The sequence below is a fragment of the Amblyomma americanum genome, chromosome 9 (assembly GCF_052857255.1).
Source record: "Amblyomma americanum isolate KBUSLIRL-KWMA chromosome 9, ASM5285725v1, whole genome shotgun sequence".
Classification (NCBI taxonomy): domain Eukaryota; kingdom Metazoa; phylum Arthropoda; class Arachnida; order Ixodida; family Ixodidae; genus Amblyomma; species Amblyomma americanum.
The window spans coordinates 10,372,989-10,400,589 of record NC_135505.1 but is presented as its reverse complement, the minus strand read 5'-3'; the positions used below and the strand labels follow the sequence as shown (position 1 = coordinate 10,400,589).

The window sequence follows — 27,601 nt, the reverse complement described above, 5'->3', positions numbered from 1 at the left end:
TGTGCTCTAAACGCGCTGTCAACAAGATAAGGAATTTCGCCGGTTGCTAAAGATTGCCTGAAAATATGACACAGAATGATACTAGAGGGATGTATGGTGTGTTTGAGAATTTTTGTATTTATTCCGTCTACCCCTGAGGAAGTTGATACCTTAAGACTGTTAATTAGAGACGCTACGCCTTCTGCTGTTATATCTATTGTAGTCATGAATGGGTAATTGAGTTCTTGGGGTTGAGGTAGGTTGGAATAGTCTTCGGTAGTGAATACTGATGTGAAGTAGTCATTAAACGTGACTGGACAGTTCTCTTGGGGTATTGGACATTTGTTTTCATCAAGCAATGAAATGGTGTCCGACGTGCGTGACGGGGAAATTGTTTTCCAAAATTTTGCGGGGTTATTTTTTATGAGCGATTGAAGGTCCTGTGATAAAAATTTATGTTTGGCCTTCCGGATGGCATGGCAGTATGATGCTTCACACAGTCTGTGCTCAGCATGCGCAGAATCAGTGCGCATTCGTTTCGCGGCTCTGAAAAGACGTTTTTTCTTGTTTTTCAATGCTCGTAAGGAATTGTTATACCAAGGTTTAGATATGTTGACCCGTAATGTTATTCTCGGTATGTGTTTACGCACCAGTTTCGCTATTTTTTCTTTGAACAAAGTCCAGTTTTCGTTAACAGACCGGGATGAAAAATCACGCACAAGAATTTCGGAGAAATGCTCGAGACAACGATTAATAGCGTCAAAGTCAGCCTTCCTGTAATTTAGAATCTGTTTTGTTTGGGTGCGGCGTGAGTAATAAGGGGCATTAATCGATAACTGAAGAAGCTGATGATCACTGAACCCGTCATTATAAGATATATCACTAACCCTCTCGGGAGCAGATGATTGGGAACAAATCACAAATATATGCATGCGTGCATGTGCACATCTGAGAGGGAGGCCCCAAATTTGAGGAATATGTTCAGATCCCCATGTGAGATGCTTTTTGCGATAACGGAGGAGTTATTTAGGCCAGATGAACAGTTCTTCAGACAATAACTTTCCAGAAAACTTTAAGCATCTTTTCCTTAGTGCGCATTTGTTACACTTGTTGCGTGCTCCCTTAACCTATTGTTAACACATCTCCCACCTGTGCACTTTTCCGCACCATAAGAAAATTTCATACACTCAGCCCCTGTCATTATTTTTAAGTATGTACCAACACGCCCAATTTGCAGCAATAATTAGGGGTGTTAACATGCGGAGAATGTTTCGGATGTTGAGTGCACAGTGTTACCCATAGGAATTATCTGACCACTGAAAGGTCTGTTCATTTCGGAAGGGTGCTGACGTCATGGAGGTCGAGTTCGGGAAACTGTGCACCGTTTTACAGAACGGGTGAAGGCAGATCGGTTTTCATCAGAACTAGCTGCAAGATCAAGAGTTTTAAAACCCTACAGCATAAGTCTGAATAAAATATTGTGAAGCTGCCATTTTACTGCCTAGATTTGTGGCCCTCACTTGTGCCAGATATTTTCCAGCTTGCTGGAATCATTTTCTTAGCAGTTTAAAAACAAACACTGCATCTATGACAAACACACAGGAGACACCCTTCTAGTCGATGTAGTGTCTGTGTTTTTAGACCAACCAAGAAAATGGTTCCAGCAAGCATCAACTATCTCAACGTAATAGTTTAACGAATTTCCAGCTGTTCCACCTCGGTACTTTTCAGTCTGCCCCCCCCCCCCCTCCCTCCCCCCCCCCCCCCTCCCCCCCCCCTCCCCCCCCCCCATCTGTTGAGGGATCAATGCCTGCACTGTTTGACTGAAGCAGTGCACTTGGCTACAAAGCAAAGCAACACACTCAATGGGGGGGCATCTTGGTGTTTCTTGCTGCATGGATTCCAGCACCGCAGGCAGGGTTGCGGTGTCAGTTAGCTGCCCTGCAAGTGTGCGTTGTGTGTGGTCGATCAGTAGGCTTATTGTAATGGGAGTCCTGCAGTTCGGTTGCTTCACTGCATTTGTGAATTGATGAGCCTGCTGCCTTGTGCTGTGGTATGCTCAAAGTGTGTCAAGGTTTTCGTGTTGCTGGCAACTGATGTGCCCAGTAAGGTGCAGCACAAAATCCCTGCTAGCTGCCACTCTGCTGTAGAGAAAAGTGCTCACACAACTGTGACATTCTGCATGCATCATCACTGTAGACAGGGCGTCAACTGTTTTCCTTCTGTTCGAAGGGAAGGAAGTGGGGCAGCAGAGTGGGCAGATGATGATGATGGCCATGATCTGTGTGCAGATGGGTCCCTGGCACTGGCATGCAACAACCTCTTTGGGAACACGTGGGACGGCTCTGTGCGGCTCTATGAGAGGGTTGAGGACATCCCCAGCCTGGAGGAGTGCCTGGCCTCGGTCACGACTGACTCGACTGTGGCCGACATAGTGCCGGCGGGGCCAGGGCGCCTCATCTTAGGCCTCGACTCGGGTATTTATTTATTTGCACATTTCCAGGCCCTCATAAGTGAGGCATTACATGAGGGTACATAAAAATATTCTCGAAAGGGGTGTTGGTGTCATAGGTTCACGGTAAGGTAGGAGTGTTACAACTGTGATTTTAACAAAGAGTCCTTACACTCTTCTCAGGACCACCTGGGCCTGTATTCTATGTTTTGTTCTTTTCAAAATTGTCATTTTTGCCACACCTGATTGGTCGAAACACTAAAGGCGGATGTGGCGGCTTGGATGCACATATATATTGGATTGGGCAAGAAAAACAAAAAATCTCTGAGGATGCTTAGAACTGAAAGAGAAGGCGAGAGCCTAGTAGGACATGCTGTTGATTTCTTGGTCTTGTTTGTCGTCACCCTTAGCGATGTGGAATGAAGCTCTGAGCCCACGCGGTGACACATACAAGGCGGGCGAGTGTGGTGCCGCCGTTTCCCAAATGTTTCTGCAGGCGCCACTGTTGACATTTCCTTCAGCGATGGCGCCCTCCCGCACCACTGCTGACATTTTCCTCCTCCCCCCAGTGCCACTGTTTCCTTTTCTCGTAGCTCTCGGACTGCGCTCTTTCTCAGGACCCTGCTGCTTCCCTTTGCTGGTGCGCTCTGTTTTTCTGTACCTCACAACGCGACCTTGAAACAGAGAAATCTAAGGCGTCAAAATAAAAGTGCCCAGCTCACACCCCAAAAGGTGTCCAGCAGACAGAGACGTCACTCACATAGTGTATGCTCCCATAGCGGATGCACAGGGACCCAAGTTAGGTAAGTAGCCAACATGGTGGAATGCTTGCAAGTGGAGCCTCTTGCTTCGGAGTGAACTCATGGGTGTTACTGCGTTTTGTGACATGTCAGCTGGCTGGCTGAGCGCAGGGCTTTCCTTTGTCTTATCTTGCCTATAACAGAATGGATGGACGATACATTTGGCATTTTTTTATTCCGTTGGACAATTTGGCACCTCGTAAGCCTAACAAGAAACACCAGTTTGTTGCAGAAATAGTTCACATTGTGAAAAAAAGGTAGTGCCGCTATGGAATCCCCTAAGATGGAGTAGATTTGTAATAAGGGAGTAATTACTAATTGGCATCCACCCAAGCACAGCCATATGACTGGCATATGATTATACCGCTTTCTCGAAACTTCATAGTTAACGAAAAATCGTGTTTAAGAAAATTTGCAGCCGTATAGCTGTGCTTGGGTGAATGCCAATGAGTAATCACTTTCTCATGTCTCCAGAGTTATCGTTACGCTTGCGTACATTGAACAATAAAACAAAGCCTACTGTCCTGCAAAGTCCTTGTGTTTTCGTACAGGGTCATTCCATGCCAAACGCTCCAGTGTTGGCGCTCAACCCTCTTCGATTTCATTTAAAATAATTTGCGGCTTTTTATTGAACTGTCAGAAGCAATCTCTCAGCAACATCTTCCTTGGAAAAGTGGATGAGGCCATATGAGGTCCTTCTTAACAAAACTTAGTTGTGAGACAGCGCTTGTTTTGTCCCCTTTCTCTGTCCTTCGTCCGTTTGCGCTGAATTTTACCGCCAAAATGAACTACATCCAACTCTCCATTCTTCTGCAACAGAGGAGAGACTCCGGTCTCCCCAGGAGATCGTATTCACTTTTGTGGATGCCCCGTCTTGACACCTAGCAGAGCATGGCTTCTGTAAAAGCAGCACGCGAGAGGTGTGATGACGGTTTCGCTCAAAGCCGATGTGCAATGCTGAGCATGTGAGTGCAGTCTGAGCAGTGCTAAGGTTGTGTTCTGCAGTGAAGTGACAGCACGGGGCAACCATGACCGGCGCTGCAACGCTCAACTACGAAAATTTCCTCGACTAAAACAAAAAAAAACCTTGACAAAAATTTCTGAGCAAAGTTACAATAAAACGAGCTATTAGTGGAATATGGTTTTGAATTTTTGCAGTGAGCACGTCAATATAATATTTTTGAGTGAATGCGCAGCACAATGCACTTTTCACAACTTTGGCATATTTTCCCGGAATGTTATTCAGGTTAATTTTTAGTGCAAACATTTTTGCCATGTACTAAATGTTATGATGGGCCACTGAACAGGTTCATATTACTCATAAATTTCGCGTGGCCTTTTTGAAAAAAAGTTCAAAATATAGCATTTTGAACGAAAAAAAATTCAACTACAAAAAACATAAAAACCTTGTGCAGGCAATGTCTTGATGCATGATGAAAAATACAACTCCTGTACATTTATTTGTCCACATAAAGTTTGGAACGAAAGAAGGAAATGAACATCTTAATGTAAAATTTTTACAGAGACCTAGCTCTGCACTAGTGTGGAAAATTGAAAGGGCTGTCACATCATGGGAAATTTTTTTCCTACTAGATATTAAGGGAAATTGCTTTTGACGGTGCAATAAAAAGCCACAGATTTTTTTGAATGAAATCAAAGAGGGTCGAGCGCCAACACTGGAGCATTTGACATGGAGTTACCCTGAACGGAAACGTGCATTCGGTATTCTAGAACTCTGTTAGCTGTCAGAGTGCCCCAGTTACAGTTAAAGCTTGATATAATAAACAGGGATGCCAGAGTGCTGCGACCACGGCTAGCCAAATTGGCCTCCGCAGCACCCTACTGTAGCCAAAAGCAAAATTTTTAAGTAGCGCAAAAGTAGCCAGACATCTTTATTATAAGTCAAATGTAATCTTTATCAAAAATGTCACGTTTTATTTTCTCAAAGCACAAATACTGTATTTACACGTTTGTAAGTGGACACGAATGTAAGTCAACCCCCATATCTCATTTCAGCAAAAAAAGGGCCGTTTAAGCTTGGCCTTTAAAGTGGTATAGGCGCCTAATTTTGGTGACATGTGTTCTTCTCTATTATGATGTGGAAGACATTACTACCCATGAATCATTATGTGGTATTCACCTACGACCTCTAAATAATTTATAATCATTTTTAATTGCTTCATCAAATTGATCTGCCTATCTATATATAATCATATTTTTCCCGTCTTGCTGTTTTGGTTTCTGTTTCAACAGCCAAACGATGTCTGTGACGGCAAAGAATGGTTTTATGTCACTTGAGGCATGGCAAAAAGTCAATATACCGCAAAAACCGGAATATAGGTCGAACGTTTTTTCAAAGAACAATGGCAAAAAGTCGACCCCCGTCTTATATACTGGTCATTGGCGGAAAAACTACGGAAGTCTTGCAACAATGGGCGGCTGAAGTCAACAGCCTTCATCGCCATCAGCAGCAGTGCGGGGCAGGGCGTGGCGACGTTATGGCACCTCCATTTTGCATTTCCGTCGTTGCAAAGCTATTTTGTTAAAAGGCTGCTTTTTCACATTTTGTTTCAAAATGAGTGGAATCCAACGACAATTCACCGTCACCTTCAAGAAAAACGCAATTGAGTACGTGGAAGCTCACAGCAACCTGGCGGCAAGGCGCAAATTTGGAGTATCCGAAAAGAGCATTCAGTATTGGTGGAGGCAGAAGCTGCGTATTACAATTATTTTATTTATTTATTTATTTATTTATTTATTTTCAGATACTGCAGACCATACATATACATGGCCCAGGCAGGAGGGGCATCCGCGGCAAAAACATGAGTACACATATAACAAGCATACAGCTGTTCAGAAACAAATTTCACACAAAAATTCATAACGAGCGAACTACAATTAACAGCGCAAAAATTGACGCTCCAGTTCTTTAACAAAGTCACAGGCTGCGAAAGTGTGCGAAGGCAGGGAATTCCATTCACTGGTAGTCCTGGGAAAAAAACTATGTTTATAGGTATTGGTTCGTGCAAAAATTGGGGCCAAGGAGTGAGGGTGTGTGTGTCGAGTTTTCCTGGTGCAATGTGGCTTAACACAGTCTGGCATGTTTAACCTCAGCGTACCTGAGACGCAGTTATGCAAAAAAGCGAGCCGACTAATTTTTCGACGGGATTCCAATGTTCCTATACTATGTTGCCGCATCAATAAGGAAGGAGAATCGTGCCTTTTATATTTGCTAAAAATAAACCGGACAGCCTTTCTTTGGACTCGCTCGAGCTGCAATATGTCCTTCTTATTGTGCGGATCCCATACAATGGAAACATATTCGAGCTTGGCTCTAATGCAGGCATTATAAGCTAATAGCTTAACTTCGACAGGTGCACCTTTAAGTTTCCTCTTTAGGGACCACAGCTTACTAATAGCGGAAGAACAAATGGCGGATATATGCGGAGACCAAGTTAGTTTATTTGTTAGCGTCACACCAAGATATTTATGCGTGTCTACTTCTGTTATAATATTGTTGTTAAGCAAGTAAGAATAGGTGCTGATATTTTTCTTCCTTGTAACTCGCAACAGAACTGTTTTTTGTGCATTTAGTTGCATTCCCCATCGAATGCACCACTCATGAATAGCCTCTAGGTTTGCTTGTAATATTGTATGGTCATTTGGTGCTGTGATGTTCTTAAAAAGCACACAATCATCCGCGAACAATCGGATAGCAACGCCATCATGAACGACATCAGACAAATCATTGATGTATATCAAAAACAATAGCGGCCCCAAGACGCTGCCTTGGGGGACACCAGAAGTCACAGAAAGCGTTTTTGACGAGAAATTCATAATTTCAACGAACTGCTGCCTATCTCTAAGGTACGCCCTTATCCACTGCAAAACGCAGGAAGGAAGACCAATGCATTCCAATTTGTACAGCAACTTTCCATGCGGCACTTTATCGAAGGCCTTCGAAAAGTCTAAAAACAGCGCATCCAGCTGGCCATTCATGTCAAGAGCTTGTGCGAAATCATGAACAGTACAAACAAGTTGGGTAACAGTTGACATGTGCTTCCTAAAACCGTGCTGATACTGTGATAGAAAGTTGCGGCTTTCTAGGAAATCTCTGATGTAGGTGGCAATGACGTGTTCAAAGAGCTTACAGCACGTACTCGTGATTGAAATGGGGCGGTAATTTGACACAGATAAACGATCACCATTTTTGTAAATGGGAACCACACGTGCTTTCCTCCAGTCATGTGGTATTTCCCCTGTGGCAAGTGATAAGTTGAAGATATCTGTTAAGAATGGAGATAGTTGTTCCGCGTACCGTCGCAGAAAAGAATTCGGTATATCGTCAGGACCAGAAGGTTTTTTAGCATCGAGTTTTAAAAGCATAGCTGTGACCCCTTCCCTAGAAACCACGAGATCATCCGCGCCTGCTGAGTGTGTACTGTGAACCCTGAATTCTTCTGCGGCAGTGAATACACTCTGGAAGTAACCGTTGAAATGTTCGGCAATTTCAGGGGGATCAGATATTGTTGCATCTCCGATTTTAATTTCCTTAATTTCCTTTTTGCTTCCATTTAGGTGACGCCAGAATTTTCTGGCATCGCTCTTTATGAAGGCAGTAAGACGATGACCAAAGTAATTACTTCTAGATTCCCTAACCTTTGCCAATAACTCTTGCCTTAGTTCATGGAAGCGTGTAGTTGTCGTGTTGTGGTGCCTCCTTAGTCGCTTCATCTTACGTTTGGTATGGATAATGTCACGGGTAATCCAGGGAGTGAAGCGTCGGCTACGAAGATTCCTTGAGGGTACATAGTTATTAACACAAAATTTGATGGCGCCGCAAAACTTTTTCCAGGAAATTTCAACATTATTGACCACGTTGTCAAACTGGATGTCCAAGTAGTCAATGATTGTAACATCATCAGCCCTGGAAAAATCTTTTACTACTCTTTGTATTTTTTTCTGCCTAGTGTGGTTTTGCGATAGCCACCTCAAAAATACCAACTTGTGGTCAGAAATTCCTTCTTCTACTGAAACCTCAGAACCATGAAAGAACTCAGTGGTGAATAAAAGATCGAGAATCGCAGTGCCACGAGTGAATTCACGAACACGCTGTTCTAAGTTCAAATAAAACATCATATCTAGCACTGCATCTGCTGATCTAGAAATTCTATAATTCAAGGAGCTCCAGTGAATCGATGGTAGGTTAAAATCCCCCGTGATGACAGCATTCCTTCCGCCAAACCCTTGGAGGTGGTCGTATAAACGGTCCAAGAAAAAGTCATCAGCGTCCGGAGCACGATATACCGCACACAGAAAAAAATTCACTCCGAAAAGGCAAAGTTTCAACAAGAGACTTTCGTGCGCAGCAATTTGTTCACAGACAGTAACATCAACATATTCCTTCGTAACAACTGCTACACCGCCACCACGTGCGCCTCTATCACGCCGATACAGGTGATACCCCGGTGGTACGATTTCATCATCATTTATATCGTCGTGCAGCCAAGTCTCAGTGATCACGCAAATATGGGGATCGTATGAAATCAGAAGTGTCTCCAAAGCGTCTGTTTTATTTGCTATGCTTCTAGCGTTCAAAGAAACCATGCGTAACTCACTCAACTTTGTTTGCTAGCTATCAGGCAAGGCAACTGCTTTCTTCGGTAGTGCCAGGCGGGACATCGTGTTGTCATCCCATACATAGAAGACGTCGTCAACGCGAAGTTTATCATAAAATAGGTTCACTTTCTTCCCTTCATCTTTTTCGCTCTTGGCGCTTTCCCAGAGAAGCTTCCGCTTTCGGAGCGTCTCTGTGCAGTAGTCATTTTGGACCGACATGCCTGATCCCTTTAGCTTTCGAGCATTACGTTGAACAGCCTCTTTTTCTCTGTAATCTTCAAAGCGCACACTAATCGGTCTTTTGGGTGAAGGTTTCCCAAATCTGTAAATGCGGCTAATGGACATGCACTTTACATTGAGCTTATCTTCGAATATTTCTTCCATAACCTTACTGCGCAAGGACGATTCTGATTCATCCGAACTGCCTTCAACGCCAAAAACAATAAGGTTAGGCTTCCGGCTACGATTTTCCAAGTCGACCAGCTTTTTGTGTTCTATCTGTTGAGCTTCTTTCATTTTATCAATAATAATTTGGACATCAGAAGTGGTGCTGGTCGTGTTAGGAATAATTTCGGATTTCTGTTCCAGACTAGCCAGCCTAACCTCAATGCTCGTAACCCTCTTTTCTGTGGTTTCAAGGCGAGTTATCAAGTCAGCAATATCAGTTCTGATGGCCTGTTGGCCATTCACTAGCGTCTGAAGCATTTCCTCGACAGATGGTCCCGGGTTTTCCTCAACATCCCCACACAGAACAAGTCTACAAGAACAAAAACACTCATATGCAATTTCTAAACAGGTGTGAGGGCACGGCAGAATAATCAAAAATCTATCATCACTACGGATTGAGAAGCTATAACTGACCTGTACGATGAAAACAAGCCGCATAGTTAGCGATCGTCGCCTGGCCACTTCGCCGTGCCCACTGACTGAAGTCGGGTGTGGTGCTTCTTTTATACAGCTTGTACCCGATGACGTGACGAAGCCTTGATTGGTCGCACGAATGGTAGCGCTCGTGGTGATGATAAGATTCCCAGCATGCTTGTCGATAAAGTCAGTTGCTGCTGACGAAGAAGCCTGGGGCGGTGATAGCGCTCCGCTGACGGACAGGAACAGCGCCTGTACGATGAAATAAAAGCCGCATAGTTAGCGATTGTCGCCTGGCCACTTCGCCGTGCCCACTCCAACTTGCAGCAACCAGAAGAACACATCATTTCGTGGGCGGACCACAGCGTTTCCAGAATTGGAAGGAAAGGTTGCGCTGCGTTCAATATGAAAAAAACCAGGTGCTAACAAACGATGACACAGAAGGGACACAGCGCTTGCGCTGCATTCAAGATCTCTGCCTGTGACGGCCAAATGTATCCCCGTAAATGCGGTAGAGATCGCGCGTGCCTCTAGACTCACGAGGGTACAATTCAAGGGCTCGCCATTCACAGTGCAGCGATTCATTAAGAGGAAGGGCTTTGCTCTATGGCGGCGTACTTCTATGTGCCAGAAACAAAGAAACAAACACGTGGGTCGATGGGCGCGCGATACTGCTAAAAAATTGGCCGGGTGTACATACGAGCAGCATTTAAATTAAAATAAATACTGTCACCATTGTGCAACCTGTTGAATCACAATTGTTTCAAGGTAAGAGTGTCTTTCAGTACTTTTTTCATTGAAAAAGATTTTTTTTTTCTCATTTTTAGACTTGGTTAGTTAGGGGTCGACCTATATTCCAGTCCGACTTATAGTCCGGCTTTTACGGTAATTGCTGTTTCATTGTTTCAGTTCATTACAGTGCTGAAGGCAGCCTTCCTCAAGAGCCGGAATGACAACAAATGTGGAAGCAGCGATTACCGTAAAAACCGGACTATAGGTCGAACCGGAATCTAGGTCGACCCCCCAACTAACCAATTCTAAAAATGAAAAAAATCTTTTTCAGTGGTAAAAGTACCGAAAGACACCCTTACTTTGAAACAAATGCGACTCAACAGGTTGCACAATGGTGACAATATTTGTTTCCATTTAAATGCTTCTCTTATTTACACCCGGCCAATTTTTTAACAGTATCGCGTGCCTATCGACCCGCGTGCTTTGTCAGCACCTTATCGTCACAGCACCGCTTTCACGCGGATGCATACAGCACTCACAGGCAGCAATTTGGCATGCAGCTCCCAGATGAACTCCACAACCTTTTCTTCCAATTCTGGATACGCTGTGGTCTGCCCACGAAATGATGTGTTCTTCTGGTTGCGGCAAGTTGTAATACGCAGCTTCCGTCTCCGGCAGTACCAAATGCTCCTTTCGGATACTGCAAATTCGGACTGTGCCGCCAGGTTGCTGTGAGCTTCGGCGTACTCGGCCGCGTTTTTCTTGAAGGCGACGGTGAATTGCCGTCAGCTTCTGCTCATTTTAAAACAAAATGTGAAAAAGCAGCCTTCATCCGAAATAGCTTTGCAACAATGGAAATGCAAAATGGCAGTGCCACGACGTCGCCACGCCGCGCTGCTGATGGCGATATGGTGATGGAGGCTGCCCATTGTTGCAAGACTTCAGTAGTTTTTCTGCCAATGATTGGTATATAAGATGGGGGTCGACTTTTTGCCATGGTTTCTTTGAAAAAAACTTTGACCTATATTCCGGTTATGCATCATTACAAACAAGAAAACATGCACCCAAAAGTTAGGTGTCTATACTCCTTTAATAGTAGAACGCGATAGCATTATCTTGCGGCCGCCGCTTATCGCCAGCCTGCGCGTGGGTTTGCCCGTGGACATTCCAAAACGAAAATGTAGTAGACACTAGACTACTCGTCCACACTTGGAGCATCATCCTCACTAGCGCTGCCATCGTGATCGTTGTTGCAGTCCCACAGCACGTCGTTCTAAAGTCGTTGTGCAGTGAAATCTCGCACCTTGCAAACAGCCACATCACATCATCGTGTGGAACAGCTGAAAATTGTACCTCATTGCAGCTGCCACACACCTGTATCACCTGTTGTGAACATGGAACTTGTGACGCGGTGCAGTTGTTCGTTTCTTTGGCATAAAGACTGACAGCCATCCTGAATGTAGCCGTGAACGAGCGTCAGTCGCTCACTATACCCGAAGCACAAATGACAACTGACGAAGCACTCTGTTAAAAACTCGTGAAATGCAGCCGGCAGTAGTCAAATGCATCAGAGCCAAAGAGAAACGTGTAAATATACTCCCCAGCTCAGCTGCAGTTTTGAGTGGCGGTGCCGGCGCGATTGTAACAGCACCCTTTCCATCAAGCATCGACACTCCCTTGAGCGCTGAGTGCGCTGTTGAAATTTAAAAAAGAAACATGAAGGATGCCTGTTAAGAGTAGAACGCAAAAGCGTTATTGGGCCACCACCGCCGCTTATCAGCAGCCACAATATGCAGCCATGTGTGGGGAGGGGGAGTGCCGTTTTGCTGCTTATCAATAGCCGCCATTGGCCTCCGCGTGCGGGGAGGGGATGCCAGTTCTGCGCATTGACATAGCAACTGCTCAAGGCCAGCACCAAGAGCGACGCGATGGAGCCATGTTGTAGCATGCTTGATATCTCGTTTGTCTCGCCTTTATTTCTGGTGCCATGCTTTGGTTTCGATTGTAAGTTGAGCCCCCCACTTCAGAAAAACTAGAAGATCAAATTCTCCTTAACAATTCTTTAGAATCAATCCACACTTGGTGTAAGACCTGGGGAATGAAACTTAACGCGAATAAGACCAAAAGCATCACATTCACTAATAAGAAGCAGCCTCTAAGTTTTACATACACACTTGGCGATACACAGGTCAAAAAATATGATAAGGTGAAATATCTAGGACTCATCCTAACATCCAACCTGCATTGGGAACCCTACATCAAATCAATTTGCTCTAAAGTTGAAGGTAAATTAAATTATTTAAGGAGAAAGCTGCGTAACACGCTGGCCCATATTAAACTCAGTGCCTATAAAACTCTCATCAGACCTACCCTAGAATATGCGGATATAGTCTGGAGCCCCCAGCAAAAAATTTTAATCAACAAATTATAGCGCATCCAAAAACTAGCAGTAAGGTTTGTATACTCAAAGTATTGTCGCCAGACTACCGCCACCAGTCTAATAATTAAATCAAATTTGCAAAGCCTGTCACAGCGAAGAATCATTTCAAGATTAAAGTTTTTGTTCCAGCTTCTTCACGGCGACTTCAAAATAACAAATTCACAATACTTACACCCTCCTTTCAAACACTCGTCTAGAACTAACCATAGTAAAACAGTCCGTCAACCAGTCAGCCGTGTAAATATCCACAAGTACTCCCTGTTTCCAGATGCTATATCCTATTGGAATAAACTGCCTGAAGATGCGGTGAAGTGTACGTCCGTGAAATTATTTGTTAATTATATTGAAAAAATTGACTTTTCTGCTTAATTTTCTCTATTATTTTTGTGTTTAGATCACAGAAGATCTCTGTATTTTTGTGTTTGATCACATTGATGCCTTGTTAACACTCCTGCAAGAGCCCGAAAAGGGCCTGCAGTATGTTGAAATAAATAAATAAATAAATTTTCAAAAGTTTTAAACATAGGTCGTCTTACAATCGTGTTAATATTGTAGCACTCCGCAGTAAAGCCGCTGAGCAATGGTATGCATTCAGCCATCAGTATGGTTCAAGCTCACAACAGTTTCCCCAAACACAACGCAAAAAAAAATGAAACACTACAATTAATTGCAAGACAAAGTTTAGTGCAGTAGATGGCAGTTTGTACAAAATCTAGCACAATAGATAACAGAAAGTGGGCTGAAGAGGGATCTCAGGCATCATGAGTTGATTGGTGATTGGAACTGCTTGATCCATATGGAGTGTTGGAAAACGGGGAAAACACTCTTGGCCCGGTTTAAAATCTTTGCAGTGGCCCCCGTTCCTGGCAAGGCCAAACGTATCATGGAGGAGTGTTTCCAATGTCTAGTTAGACATTCTATTTTTCAGGTTGGTTTTAATGAGCAAGAACTAGCTGAACACTCGTTTGATGGTGGCGTTTAATACTGTAATTGATAACAAAAAGAGCACGAGCTCAGACATCAGTGGGAATGTCAGCTTGACAGCAACATTGTTTTGCATTTCTCATGCTTGCCCAGAATTCATTTCGAGCAGGTGATACTCAGATTCTAGTGCAGAAATTTAATAGGTTGTTAAAAGTACCGAATGACCGATGGACAAAATCAAAGGCGTACTTAATTATGTTCTTTTTTTTTTCATTCGAGAAGCTGCAGGTTGCTCGGCAGAAAGCTGCTTCGGCCCAGTTTTGCACTCCATAATAAAGTTGCGCACATTTACAAGCGAAAAAATTACCAGAGTCACCAAGGGAATAGTTCTCGAGGTTGTTGAGTAAAAAAAAATTGCATACCACTGCCCTGACATGTAATATATGTGCTGCTCCCACTCTGTGTTGTCAGGTTCTGCATAGCCAGGCATTATAACTCTTGCCATTAGCGTAGAAGAAAAGAAATAAATTCCTCATTTAGCCTGACAGGGCCTGGGGCCTTGCACTGAAGCTTGTTCATTCGCTCGAATTCATGGTTGATTGCACTTAGAAATTAAAAAAAAGTAAATGTTGCTCATCAGTGTACATTCCGCTTGATACTTGTAGTCGTGTGTGCTGCTTTTCACTGCTTCAAAGGGTCTTGCAGGGCAGCCCACTGATTCACGATTCATCACAAGGCAGGTGCAGCGCTGAGCCGTTTGTCACAGAGGAGCTGGTCTTTGACAAGATGGCCAGCACTGCTGCCATCACCAGCTATTCAGGACATCGACTGAGATGATGGTGTTTCCTTGCACTCTTGCTGCTTTTTTTGGGGAATGGGCGAACCATTTGAAAGTTCCATGTACAACGATCCTAGTAAACGATATACGAGGTACGGTCACACATGATTGCGCTTTTGAAATAACTTGGGACAACACAGGGACGACACAAACACTGGTGCGCAGACTGTCAACTGAAGTTTATTGCGTGTGCCCACATATGTGGGCTTCACATGTCAAAACATCAATCCAGAAAAACACATTTAAAGCAGCAATTTTGCTATCATATCAGCAAGCTTCAATAAAATACTTTGTCCTGGCAGACCAGTTTCCCTTTATTATTACTTAATCTGGCGACAGTTGCGGTTAGACTTGGAGAGCATAACCGCAACTGTGGCCAGATTAACTTACCTGGAAATCTGGCAGCACATTGCGCCAGGTGCGATAGCTGCAAACCCCACTTCCAGCAGACTACAGTTCTGCTGAAATCCAGGGATAAGACAATCGGGGAGCTGTGGGGAGTTTACTGCTTGGAATCGGGAAAAGAAGGGACGTAAGTGACCCTTCAGTTTTTCTTTCCAAATAAGATAAGGAATTCTTGGAAACGTAATACTAAAAGCCTGAGCCTCCCTCATTTTGCATGCACGCAGGGGATGGACAATTTTTTTTTTTTTTTTTCAGAATTCAAATTCACGTGGAAAACCTATTTTATTACATCCTGCACGATGCCATCATGCAAAGCGTCAGAGCTTGCATCTCTGATTTCAGTGATGAAGTGCGGTTTATCAGTCACTGTGGCAAACCTGTGGAATCTTTTTTGCATTAATTCTCATTTTATATTAACCTTTGTAGGCTGGCATTCGTCTCTGTTTTTGCAGAGATCTGATGTTTGTATTGGTTCACGTGTAGCGCCAGTTCTTTCTGACATTTTCCTCAGCCATGATAGAAAAATCAAACAGAATTTGAACTGTCTACCTTTGACAATTTTCTGTTATGTTAATGATTATTCAGTGCTTGCACCTTCTGAACGTTTCAATCATTTGTCAGTGATGCTTTGAGGCTGTTTAAAAATTGTGGACAAGGTCGTAGCTTCACTTTTGAATTTCCTGGTCAAGACTTGCTGCAGTTCATTGATTTAGCCCTCAATTTCTGTAGCAAGCATATTTGCTACCGTTGCCACCCTAGGTCCAGTAAACCTTTGTTTCATTACAAGTATGTGCACTCGAAAATTATAAAGAATGCAACAGTCTCTTCCTGTCTACGCTCGGCCCTTCTCAAATCTTGTGTACACCAGACGGGGATAAGTTTTCTTGAGCAAGTGAAGAGACTGATCAGTGCAGGTATCAGGGGTTGCCAGCGAAGTTGACAAGCTTCTGCGATGGGTAAAAAAGGAATTGACGTGAAGAAAGTGTACATGACCGGCTGTAAAAAGCTCACAATCCTGCTTCATGTTCATTGTTTCAAACATGGGTTGCGAAACGCCGCAAAAAGATATGACTTGAGAACAGCCATTTCTGCTCCCCTAAAACTGTCCAGTGTTTGTGCCTTGGTTCGCAAAAAGGCAAAAGTTCGTAAAAGTGTACAGCAGTGTCACGTTAATCACAAATCCAGGTTCGTACCATGTAGAACTCAGACAGCCTACAGCATCCCTCTTTCCTGCAATAAGTTGTATATTGGCCAGACCGTCTGTTGTTTTAATATCCGCATTTTCAAACATAGAAGTTCTTTAGGCCCTAACGTACCTAAACTTGCTTAAGCATTGTGCAAAATGCAAATGTCAACTCCTCTTTGATAAAACCGTTGTGCTTGGGAAAGCGCGGAACGAGCGCACCAGGGAGATAATAGAAGCTTTCTACATCATCAAAAGTGGAGATGACTGCTTAAGCGATGCTTCAATCGCATTGACTAAGAATGAGATTGCTACTTACCTAGATTGAGCAGTGACCTAATCGCAGTGTGAAACTCTTGCTTCCCTTCCCTTTCCTTGCTTCTCTGACTTGCTTTTTCAATCGCATTTTTGTTCTTGTTTCTTCATGTGCTCTATGCTGTTTATTGTGTACACTTCCCAGTAATAAATTTCAGTTGAGAGACAGTGCTTGTTTGTGTTCCCTTGCTTCCGTCCTGTTCTTCTTTCGCATTGGTTTGTTTTAGAACATGCATCCTCTCCAACTTGTCTAATTTAGCATTCTTGTACATGCCCTGGCCAAGCCCATTTCTTCCTCTTGATTTTGACTAGGATGTCATTAACCCGCATTTGTGTTCCCTGACCCACTCTGCCCGCTTCCGGTCTTTTAACGTTGCACCTATCATTTTTCTTTCCATATACAGTCAAACCCACTTATAACAGGACCGTCAGCTTTACCATGTGTTCTGTGGTAAAATAAACCGCTTATAGCAGTGCTGTCTTAGCACATTATTGGTTATAACAATTAAATCTGGTCATTGAGTGTCAACCATGACAGAAACAAAAACATGGAAACGCTACAACAGCACCAGCAAAACCATGCTTGCAACACAAAAGCGCACGTGTGTGGAGCCAACCGACAGATTGAGCTGGCGCAGCAATGCTGCGAAAGAACCTGTGACCAAGGACGCTTTCTTGTCGTGGCAGCGCAGGCAGGAGGAACTACAGATGTGCTCCCCTGTGTAAAAGGTCCACACAGAAAAGAAAGAAAGGAGCATGGTAGCAATGGTAGGGAGCCTTGGTTCAGCAGTTCATTATTAACTGGCTCGTTTTTCTTTTTTCGAAGTGAAAAGCTTCAGTACACTAGGTAAAGCAGTTGTCATCATCACATAGGCAAGAAAATGACCTTGAACGACCTTACAGCACAGTTCGGGTGTCCACCAATATATGCCAGACAGTTACTGGGCCATTTTCTTTCCTCAAATTCAATTTTCAAAACCAATCCAATTTTCTTTGAAGGCAAAGGAAAGGTGCATAACTGGCCCCCTGGGACAGTGGTCATCTCAGCCACGCTTTAACCTAGGTGCTGCTGCATGCCTTGGCGTTCACAACTTTGTAGCAGAAACGCCCACTGCTGCTGTAGCCCTTTGGCATTCATTGTGTTCATTGGGGTTGGGGATGACAGTGTTCTAGACTCCAATGATTTTGAGGAAAGGAAGGTGCATAACTGGCTCCCTGGGACAGTGGACGCCTCAATCGAGGTATGTGGCAGAGGTGAGAGAGAGATTTCGGCTGCATGCATTAGTGCTGTCAACGTTGTGGCAGAAGGGGCACTGCAGCAATAGGCCGCAGCGTTCATTAGGTGACCAACCTCTTGCAATCAACCATTTATTTAACTGCCACCTGCCAGGTTGGGCGCACTGTCTATCCAGTGTGTGAAATGCACTCATCGTTACAGATGCCAAGCCATGTCTAGTTGCTGGACACACCACAGCTTTCGCTCTCTAACCAGGTTTAGCAGTAGTTGAACCGCAGCAAATTTTTTTTTTTTTGCATTCCGAGTTACCATCGGCAGCACGTGCATTGTCCCATCTTCCCTTGTTCTTACCTAACTTGGCCATGGTCCCCGCTTCGCAGATTTAACGTGTCCCAAGGGCAGGCATCACCGCTTCAGGCAAGCTGCTGCGTTGCTGCATTGGCCACGCGCGCCATACATACTCCCAATCAGTCCTGGTGCTGATTGGCGCAATTGCATTCGTCCGCGTGGTTCTTTCTCCGGTTCTTCCAGTGCGCCGAAGCTGCACGCTCGTCATGTGCCTGCCCTTCGTTTTTTATTTATTTTGTTTTTTTTATTTATTGGATGCCTGCATCGCCCGTAGGGCATTACAGCAGGGGGGCTACAAACGTTAACTGGCACTTTACATATTATTTCAGCGTATGGTAAAAAGCATTGTTCATAGAAGTATACACAGTATGCTAAGTTTCTGACTAATTTCCAAGAACAAATCTGACTTTTGTGCAGTGAAGCCTGCTGACACGCAATGCTGCCTCTTGTGAGGGGTGTGACGCAGTAGCGATGGAGCTCCAACACTTGCGCGTTGTACCGTGAACATTGTCAGAAGATCCTTACCACTTTTGAGCAGTCCTGCTTCGACTCTTCCAACAATATGTATGCAATAAAGCATTTATGAAATAATAATAATCGTCGCGCCGTTCTCATCTCAAAAGCAAGCAACCGTTGCCCAGTCTTTCACCAAACAAATATACCGCGATGCAATCGGTTCTTGCTGGTTTTTCAGGATAATTCAATCATTTGAACTTTTTTTGGTCCCCTGATGTTTGAATTAACGAGCTTTTACACGCATTGGAGCAATTTATTTATTTACAGAATACCTGCGTCGCCTAGGAGGCATTATCGCAAGGGAGACAACTTGAAAACTATGTGTTCATTTTCACAGAAAAAGCAACAAGAACATTACGCAAAGTTAACATCAAAGCAAAACAACACAATAAGTGAACATTATTGAAGGTGACAGAAAGCTTGAACAAAAGTAAGGAGTAGATTCTCAGGAATACAGTCGGCAATAAGAATCACGGTTATCAAACACTGAAACATATTCTTCCGGCAACAAGTTCCAGTCTTTCGCAGTTTGTGGGAAGAATGATTTAGAAAAACTGTTTGTATTACAGTTGTATCAATCAAACCATTCCAGGTCTTTTTTTCTAATAAATGCTCTAAAGTTTGTCATCTTTTCTTTTTTTTTTTGCGCAACTCCTTTATAACAATTTTCGGTTCTAACAATGGTATTTCCATGGCACTTCGATACTGTTATAAGTGGGTTTGACTGTAGCTCGCCGTTGTCTTCAACGTCAAAGCATTCTTTATTTTGAAAGTACAAGGCATTACATAAAATTATTTGGACCAATAGCCGTGCGGCTAGTGAAATGGTCCATTACAAAATAAAATAAAATACACCAGACAGCCGTAATGACAAAAATAAAAAAATAAAAATAAACACAAACAGAAATAAAGAATGGCATGGAACAAATGTGCACTTGAAGTAACAGTTAAAAAGAACCTGTAGAGGGATAAAAAACACGAAAGAAAAGTTCATAAAGGTCAACAAGCGGTTAAAAAAAAAAGATGGAGGTCAGAGCCCTTCCTCATTGCTAATAAAAAAGAACTTGCAGCACAGCTTAAACCTATTGGCAAGCTTCACATTAATAAACACTGTGTTCCAGGCTTTTCCGCCGTAAAATTGAAGTAAGCGTTCTCCTTATACATTGCGGCAGGCAGGCAAATTGAAATTCTATTTAATGCATGTCTTGTGTTACGGTACTGCAATAAGAAAAAAAACTTAGTGGTACAGGTGTATTAGTATTAGTAATATTATTTACCAATACACATATTTTGTAATTAGGCTAAGCATGGATTCAAATGAGAATATGCGATGCTCCTTGTATAGACAACTGCAGCAATTCTTTGAAAACGCATGGCCAGTTACCTGCAATGCTCTCTTCTGTAGTCTCTGTATGGGATCTTAATAGGTTCTGTATGTTTGGCCCCACAATCCGGAAAGTACAAGGAACGGAGTACATTGTACGGAAAATACTGATTTGCCTTAATAAGTGCATAGCAGCTGAAAGCTATCTTTTTGCACACCTTTTCGATGTGTTCTTGCCAATGCAGGTGTTGGTCAAAAATGATGCCAAGGTATTTGTAAGAAGACACCTGCTGAATGCAACGGTTGTTTAATGATATGTTACTCGTACCACTGTCAATGTTTCTTCTCCTAGAGTGGAATACTGTATATTTAGTCTTATCTACATTTATTGTTAATTTGTTTGCAGAAAACCACGAGGAAATATTAGACAGTTCAGATGTTATCCTGCTTTGCAGGACCGAGAGCGATTCAGCTGAGAACAAAAGAGCAGTGTCATCCACGCACATTAGAACCTTTTGAAATCGAACAACTTGCGGGAGGTCATTCACGAAGATAGGAAACAAAACTGGACCCAATACCGACCCTTGCGGAATCCCGCAAGTGGTTTGTAGAAATGCGGAATGTGTGTTCTTCACAACTACTTTTTGTTTTCTCTCAGAGAGGTAACTAGCGAGGAACTGGAGAGAATTATTTTCAAGGCCACGTGCCTTTAATTTTTCCAGCAACTCTGAGTGACAGACGCATTCAAACGCCTTTTTTGTGTCAAGGAATACTACTATTTCCAGCTGGTTTTTGTGAAGAGCAGTGTTGATGTGCTGTGAAAATGTTACACCGGCAGTGGTTGTTGATTTAGATGAAAACAAAGCCATGCTGCTCTGCTCAACTTACGTTATTATCAAGCAGAAACTTATTAAATTGTAGAGCTATTAGTTTTTCGAAAAGCGAATTTATTACACTAAGCACAGTTATGGGTTTGTAACTATTGGGGTGATTGGGATCACCAGTCTTGTAGACTGGCACAACTTTCGCTGTCTTCAAAGTTGTTGGATATTTGCAACTAATTGTCGCGTGGTTAAATATGCCGCATAAGGGGACGCATAGAGTGTCAACACTGTCTTTTAACACCTTCGCTGGTATTCTGTCATAACCGGTAGCTTTGTTTTCTTGCAGAGCTTTAATTACTGACGTCACTTCCATCTTCGGTTATCTCCCGGAAAGCAAAGGTATTATGCGTTACTGTAGGTGGACTTAACCCGGGTGTTGTTAACGGGAATGCCTTAACCAAGTTCCTTCCACAATCAACGAAATGATTATTCAAAGTATTAGCGACCTCCTCTGTGATTACATCAGGAACAATGTGTTTTTTTCTTTAGTCGAACAATATCTCTTGCGATGTCTCATATCTTTTTGGAATTCTCTTGCTGCCGTGTAATTAACATGCCGTAGTATTCTTTGTTTGATTTCCTCATCATTGCGACCGGCCTATTTCGGTAGCACCGAAACAGTTTGCGGTAGTAATCATTAGCCTGTTTGTTTTTCCAGTTGTGGTAGTACGGATCCTTCTTTTTCAGGACTTCAAGTGTAGCTTTGGTCATCCAAGGGCATATACCGTGGTCGTAATTACGCCTAGTATATATGTGAGTCGATTGTTCAATGACGTCGGTGATTCTGACCACCATATCCTGGTATTCAATATCTATATCGTTATCATACACGCCTTTGAAGTCTGTACACTGAAGCAGAGGTCACATATGAGCGTAATCAACTCGAGTTGCACGTTCTCGAGACTGGGTGGAATGTCAGCGCATAGGGTCACTGGGATAAAGCACAAAAGTCTGAAATGGCAATGTCGCGGACACCAGCAAACACATTTATGTCTTTGTTGCAAAGCACATGGTCAATCAGAGAAGCAGATTGATTAGTTACTTGAGTTGACTCAGCTGTAACATTTCTCAAGTTACTGTAACAGCGGAGGATAATCATACCAGTTATCTTTCAAGAAATCAATGTTAAAATCACCAAGATATTTAACGGGATTTGCTAGTCGCAAGTGGTAGCAGCACGCTCTCCATTACTGAATAGAATTTGTTTATACAAGCACTAGGTGGACAGTAAACAACTCCTGTAGTGATGCCCCCCGCAGCCGTATAAACAGATTCAACTATGCTTCCCACAGAACTTGTATTTTGACAGCAACGGTAACTGAGTTCATGTCTAACAGAAAGTGCCATGCCACCACCATGTGATTACTATCCAGTGGTTGCGAAAGAAAATTGTACCCAGAAATTTCGACACTTTCATCTTCCTTAAGCCATGTCTCTGAGTGCAATGACATTGCATTGGTGTGAGTAATCTCACAGATAAGCAACCAAGAGATCGTGATTTTTCTAGCACTCCGGATATTACAGTGTAATACGGATACCTGACCCCGACTAAGCCATTTGTTTTCAATTTGGGCGGAACTGTAAGTCATTCAAGGACAGACCACTTACAGAGCAGAAAACATCATTACAAGACCTGGGCGAGGTCAGCCATTCGTGTGACGTGCAGTACATGCGAGTTCTCCATTTTCCGTATCAAAATTTTACCTTCTGTGACCCACGCATACTTCCATCCCTTTTCTTTTTTTCCTAGCAGCACCTTGTTTGCCGGGCACAAAGGCTCGTTCACGTATACTGGTGAACTCTCTTCCGCTGAGTTGGTGCAACCCAGCTGGAGTGTATTCAGTCTTTGTTTTGTAGCATTACGGTACAATTACGGTAGCATTTCGGTAGCACTACATTACGGTAGCAAACATTACGGTAGCATTTCGAGCCTTCAGCGTGGAGGTGCGCAACCCTGTGGCTGCGCCGCCACGCTATCACGTGGTCGGTCACGTGGTGCAGAGCAGCTGCCGGCGTCGCGGCGCCGTGGCTGATCACGTGGTTCGTCACGTGGTTGGTCACGTTACCAAGTTCCACTCGGCCAGCTGTAGCTATCGCGTCACTCCAGGTTTCACCAGAGTGAAACCACCACCAATTTTTTTTTTTTTTTGCTGCTTTCAGCATGTTGTCTCTAGCGATACGGGAGAGAAATTTACCTACGATATTCAACTTCTTTGTTTCTGTTCATCGATGGCACCCAGTGAATGGCATCAATGTCACTTTCTTTGATTTCCATTTGCAAATGCCGTGAAATGCCTTTCAAGGTGGAGACAAGGTTTTCACCCTTGGCTACAGGAAGTCCCTTTGATCTACAGGCTACTTTCCCTGCTTTACTGCTGCAAATCAATCATGTCTTTCTTCATCTCCTCTAGTTCTTTTGTGAGGTGACCGTTTTTCTTCTTTATTTCTGTTTTCAGCTTTGACACATTTCAGTTCCACATTTCAGCTTTAACTTGAGCTCAACCCTTTTCGTTAGCCTCCACATTTATGCCCCGTAGGTGAGTACTGGTAAGATACAGCTGTTGTACACTTTTCTCTTGAGGGATATTAGTAAACTGCCATATGCGCTCCACCCTATTCTTATTCTTCTAGTTACTTCCCTCTCAGGATCTGGATCAGCTGTCACTACCTGACGTAAGGAGACTTATTCCTTTACCACTAACAGCCCCTCGTTGCCAGTTGTGAACATTACTTTGGTTTCTGCATGTTAAGCTTTCGAGCCGCCGCTCTGCTCTGCCTGTCTAACTCATTGACCATACTTTGCAATTCTTCACCTCACTGACTGAGCAAGACCAGCAGCGGATTCCAAATTACTAAGGTATTGTTCAGTAACTCTGCTCACCATGTCCCTTTGCCACTGTCTGTGGTGCTTATTGTGCTGCGCATGCCCTGCTAGCCTTGCTGGCTCTTCTATAAAGCACAGCATTTTGTGCCTTCATCTGACTATCCTGAAATCTGGAGAAAAGACCTGGATGCAGAGACTCTGTTTGTAACAGAGATCAAGAGACTTGAAGTCTGTGTGCACTTATGGTGTCACGGCAAAACGGCTGCATTGGCCGTGCTCCTCTGATGCCATCTGGAAAGCACACGAAATGAGCTTTTGAACGGTAGCAAAGTGTCCATGGTTGGGGTGCGGTTTTGGAATTACTATCATGTGATGTGTAAGGTCATTTCAAAGCTTGTGATTGCTTTGAGCCTGGATATTTCATGGAGGTGTAGTTTGAAGTATATTTAATAGGAAAAACTGGTTTAAATATCAACTTTCTCGCAATTTTTTTAGATCCCTCCTTTTAAAATATAGCTGTAGGCAGGGTCAACATTCATTGCATTCCTACTGGTGTGCATAGGTCAAGACATTCTACAATTTTTGTTTTGAATTTTTTGCAATGAAGTGTACGTTGGCATTCGATGCAAGACATTTAAAATTCATAAATTTGGAAATTAAGAACTGTCTTGGTCTGCAGCATGTTCCTATTAGACCAAAAAAGGCAAATATGGTCAAAATAGATAAAGCAGCCATGAAGAAATCTGCTCTGCAAGGTGGGTATGCAGACAGAGAATCTTGACTGAGAATATCGCCCATTGTTCGAGCATTTCCCCTCAAATCACTGCTGCCGCAGTTGACGAAACAGCTTTTTTGGAGTACTTCTGTGTCAATTTCAGCACTGAAACCTAGGTGCAGCATGATGAATGAGGCATACAAGTGGATGTCACTGTTCTCAAAAAATCAATTTCTTTGGCGGCTATTTCAAAGCCACTGTTGGATGTTGCAGGTGCACTAGAGATGCTGCAGCTGACACCAGACGAGCCCCGGCTGCTGGACACTGTGTTCTACCACTGTGACCATGACAGCGGTGTGACGTCGCTGGCCCCCTCCCCGGGCGGCCGCTGGCTGGCCTCTGCCAGCTGGGACATGGGGTAGGTGATGTAGGATGCATCTCTGGCTTGATTTGATCCTGTGTGTGTGCGAAAGCAACAGTGTCAAATCCACCACTGTTACACGGCCAGTTTCAGTGGCCATCGAGTCGAGAGTCTTCGAGATTCTTAATCGCTATCAAACCCGAAGGACTTGTGTCGCTGGAACACAGCAAAATTCAATGGCCTTTGAAATGGCGCTCGTGTCTTGTGCCAAGCTTGTGTGGTGCCACAATCGCTACTTTTGGTTTTATGCAAATAACAAGAATATTTTTATAAATATTATCTAAATGTGGAAATACATTTTTTTCACAGTCGTCGGGTTTTTGGTTGTTATTAAAGGATATTTGCGTTGTCTTGGAGGACACTTCCTTTTGTAGGATTTGTTGTCACAGTTTCGTAACGCTCTGACAGCACTGATACCGCTGAATTTTCCGTCTTCTGCAATGGAAAGTATAAAATTAATGCGTTCTAAACGAGATCGATACAATTTTTGAATTATTGTACACACTAATATTTTACTGCTTGCAATCAATTTTGTGAGTATAATGTTCGTTCATGCTTTTGCACCGTGAACTTTATTGTGCATGTTGGCACCACTTGAAGCAAAGCTAGCAGCCTTGGGCAATGCTTGAAGGCCTTCGAAATCTCGGTAGAGTTCCGCACTGCTTTGTTGACTCGATGGCTGTTGAAATTGCCCGTGCAGCAGCCCTCAATTGCCTTTGAGTCGATAGACTATCGGTTCGAGGGCCTTCGAAATGCCCGAGTGGCAAGGGCATAAGAATCTTGTGTGAAGCCTTGGAGTAACTCGGGTAAGTTTGGAGGAGCATCATGCCAGCTGTAGCCAATGGAGGGTAACCATGGTCAAAGCTAGCATAGCAGCAGCCCATGCAGAAATAAAATATATATTGCCACGATTGGGTTTCGAACCCGTGGCAGTGCAAATAGATAAGCTTCGCTGGCCACTGCTTGAGAGCAATATGCTATTGCTGCAGCTGATCGCGCTTCGTGTTAGCTCGTCCGTTACCACGCCACTATGGATTGATCACTGGTGATTGGCTGATTCGAAGCGTGATTTCAGTGCTACCGGGGCCACTCAGAATTTGTTGCACTATCTAGTTTGCGGTTTAGAGTCTACACTTTAGTTTCTTGTGGAGTTTGTATTTTTCCTGCTAGGTGGCAATTTTTTAACGCCCATGAAGTTGAGTTTCCGGCATGCTGCGCTTGTGGGACGGCGTGTGGCTGCAAATTCTGCTTCGCGCGATTTTGCTGCATCTGCAGCAGATTTTTTTCAATGCATAAAGCAGCAGTGACTCTGGTGGTGATATTGCTTTGTCAGAACTTTATTCTGACGAAGAAGCTTTGCAACCTCAGCACGAAAGGAGGGCACCAGTCCATGCATCAGTTTTGTTTCCCGCTTCTTGTCTGTTTCTTTGCTCATGGAGCCAGTTTATGCATCCCACTGGTGTCATGAATGATATGTCTGGTTTCTGTAGTGTCTTGGTGTCATATGGGCAAGATTTATTTCTATCTGCCCCAAAAAGGAATAGACTCCAGTCCCAGTACAAATCAGGGTACCAATCTCAGATTGACGCTTCATAAGAGCCGAAAGCTGTTCACCAAGGCTGTAGATCGTCTTCAGACTTGTCCTAAATTGTCTGAAACGTCTTCTGAAATGAATGCTTGTAAAATCTAAGCATTGTAGACTATTCGCAAGTACCTTACAGTCAGACCTCCTTATAAGCAACAGAGATATTATGAATTGCTTGCTTTATCAAAATGTTCCTAAATGTTTTCAACAAAGACATGCATTTCTTACTTTTTATGTTGAACGCTTTTTGCAGTAAAACGGATAAATCGAGCTGTGGCCGCTTGGTTTGCAGGCTTTGCATTACTACACGGGTGACTAGTGGTGGTGCGGCAAGCGCTCTCTTTTTTGCCTGCATCGCCACAAACGATATGGCAGCGAGTACCCCTGGTAGCCATGTGGTGCCTCGGAACCAGCAGCGCCCTCTGCTCAAGTAATTGATGCTGATCAGCTGTGAATCAGGCCAAGAGAAAGCTCTATACTGAATGCTGTGCATTGGTCAAATAGTCAAGAAAGAAGGAGAATGGCAGTCTAGTCGCTTCTGTGTTGTGCCACCAGTTCTCACATGCACTGATGTGATTGCTGCGCCAAAAGGCAAAGCCTGCGACATGCTGCTGCATTATGACAAAATACAAGTAATCTGCACCAAAACTCCGCATTTATACTTAAGAACAAAATTCCCGAGCGCCACGTGTTATCCTTCATGAACGTATGTATGTTACAAATCATGCTGGCCAGGCCCGTTTTCACCCCATGTAATGAAAACAGAGAAGCAAAATAGGCCTGCAGCGCACAGGGATTTACTCTCATCATCCCGTTGGGTGGAGGGCACGCTGGAAATGCACATGGCAAAAACATTCACTAACAGTGCTGGTCTTGACTTCCATGTCCTTGCTCGGCTGATGTGGGGAAACTGCTTGCTGCCATGAAGTTCTCAGTGGCTGTCAATTTGTGCTTTGCTTCATTTCCCTGTCAAAAAGAGAGAACTTTCATTTCCCTGTCAAAAGAGATTTAATAAAAACTTGTTAGTTGAACCCCCGTTAATTCAGAGACATCCGTAATACTAACTGCTGGTGCAGTCTCACCCAATGCCCATCTTAGTTTATGGCATCGAATGCTCGCTGATTTGGATGCTACGGGTCTCATACTGGCTAATTTGAATGGAGGTCCAGGTATGACATGCATGGCAGGTGCTGTCA

At 43.6% G+C, this 27,601-nt stretch overlaps 1 protein-coding gene across 1 annotated transcript in view; it reads left to right on the top strand.

The window, feature by feature from the left end:
* LOC144104150 (methylosome protein WDR77-like) overlaps positions 1–27,601 on the top strand; it is a 99,392-nt gene that overhangs the window by 17,691 nt on the left and 54,100 nt on the right. Inside the window, exons 2-3 of the mRNA XM_077636992.1 lie at positions 2,271–2,456; positions 24,673–24,817. Coding sequence (XP_077493118.1) covers positions 2,271–2,456; positions 24,673–24,817 — 331 coding nt within the window. The remainder of the gene's footprint in view (positions 1–2,270; positions 2,457–24,672; positions 24,818–27,601) is intronic.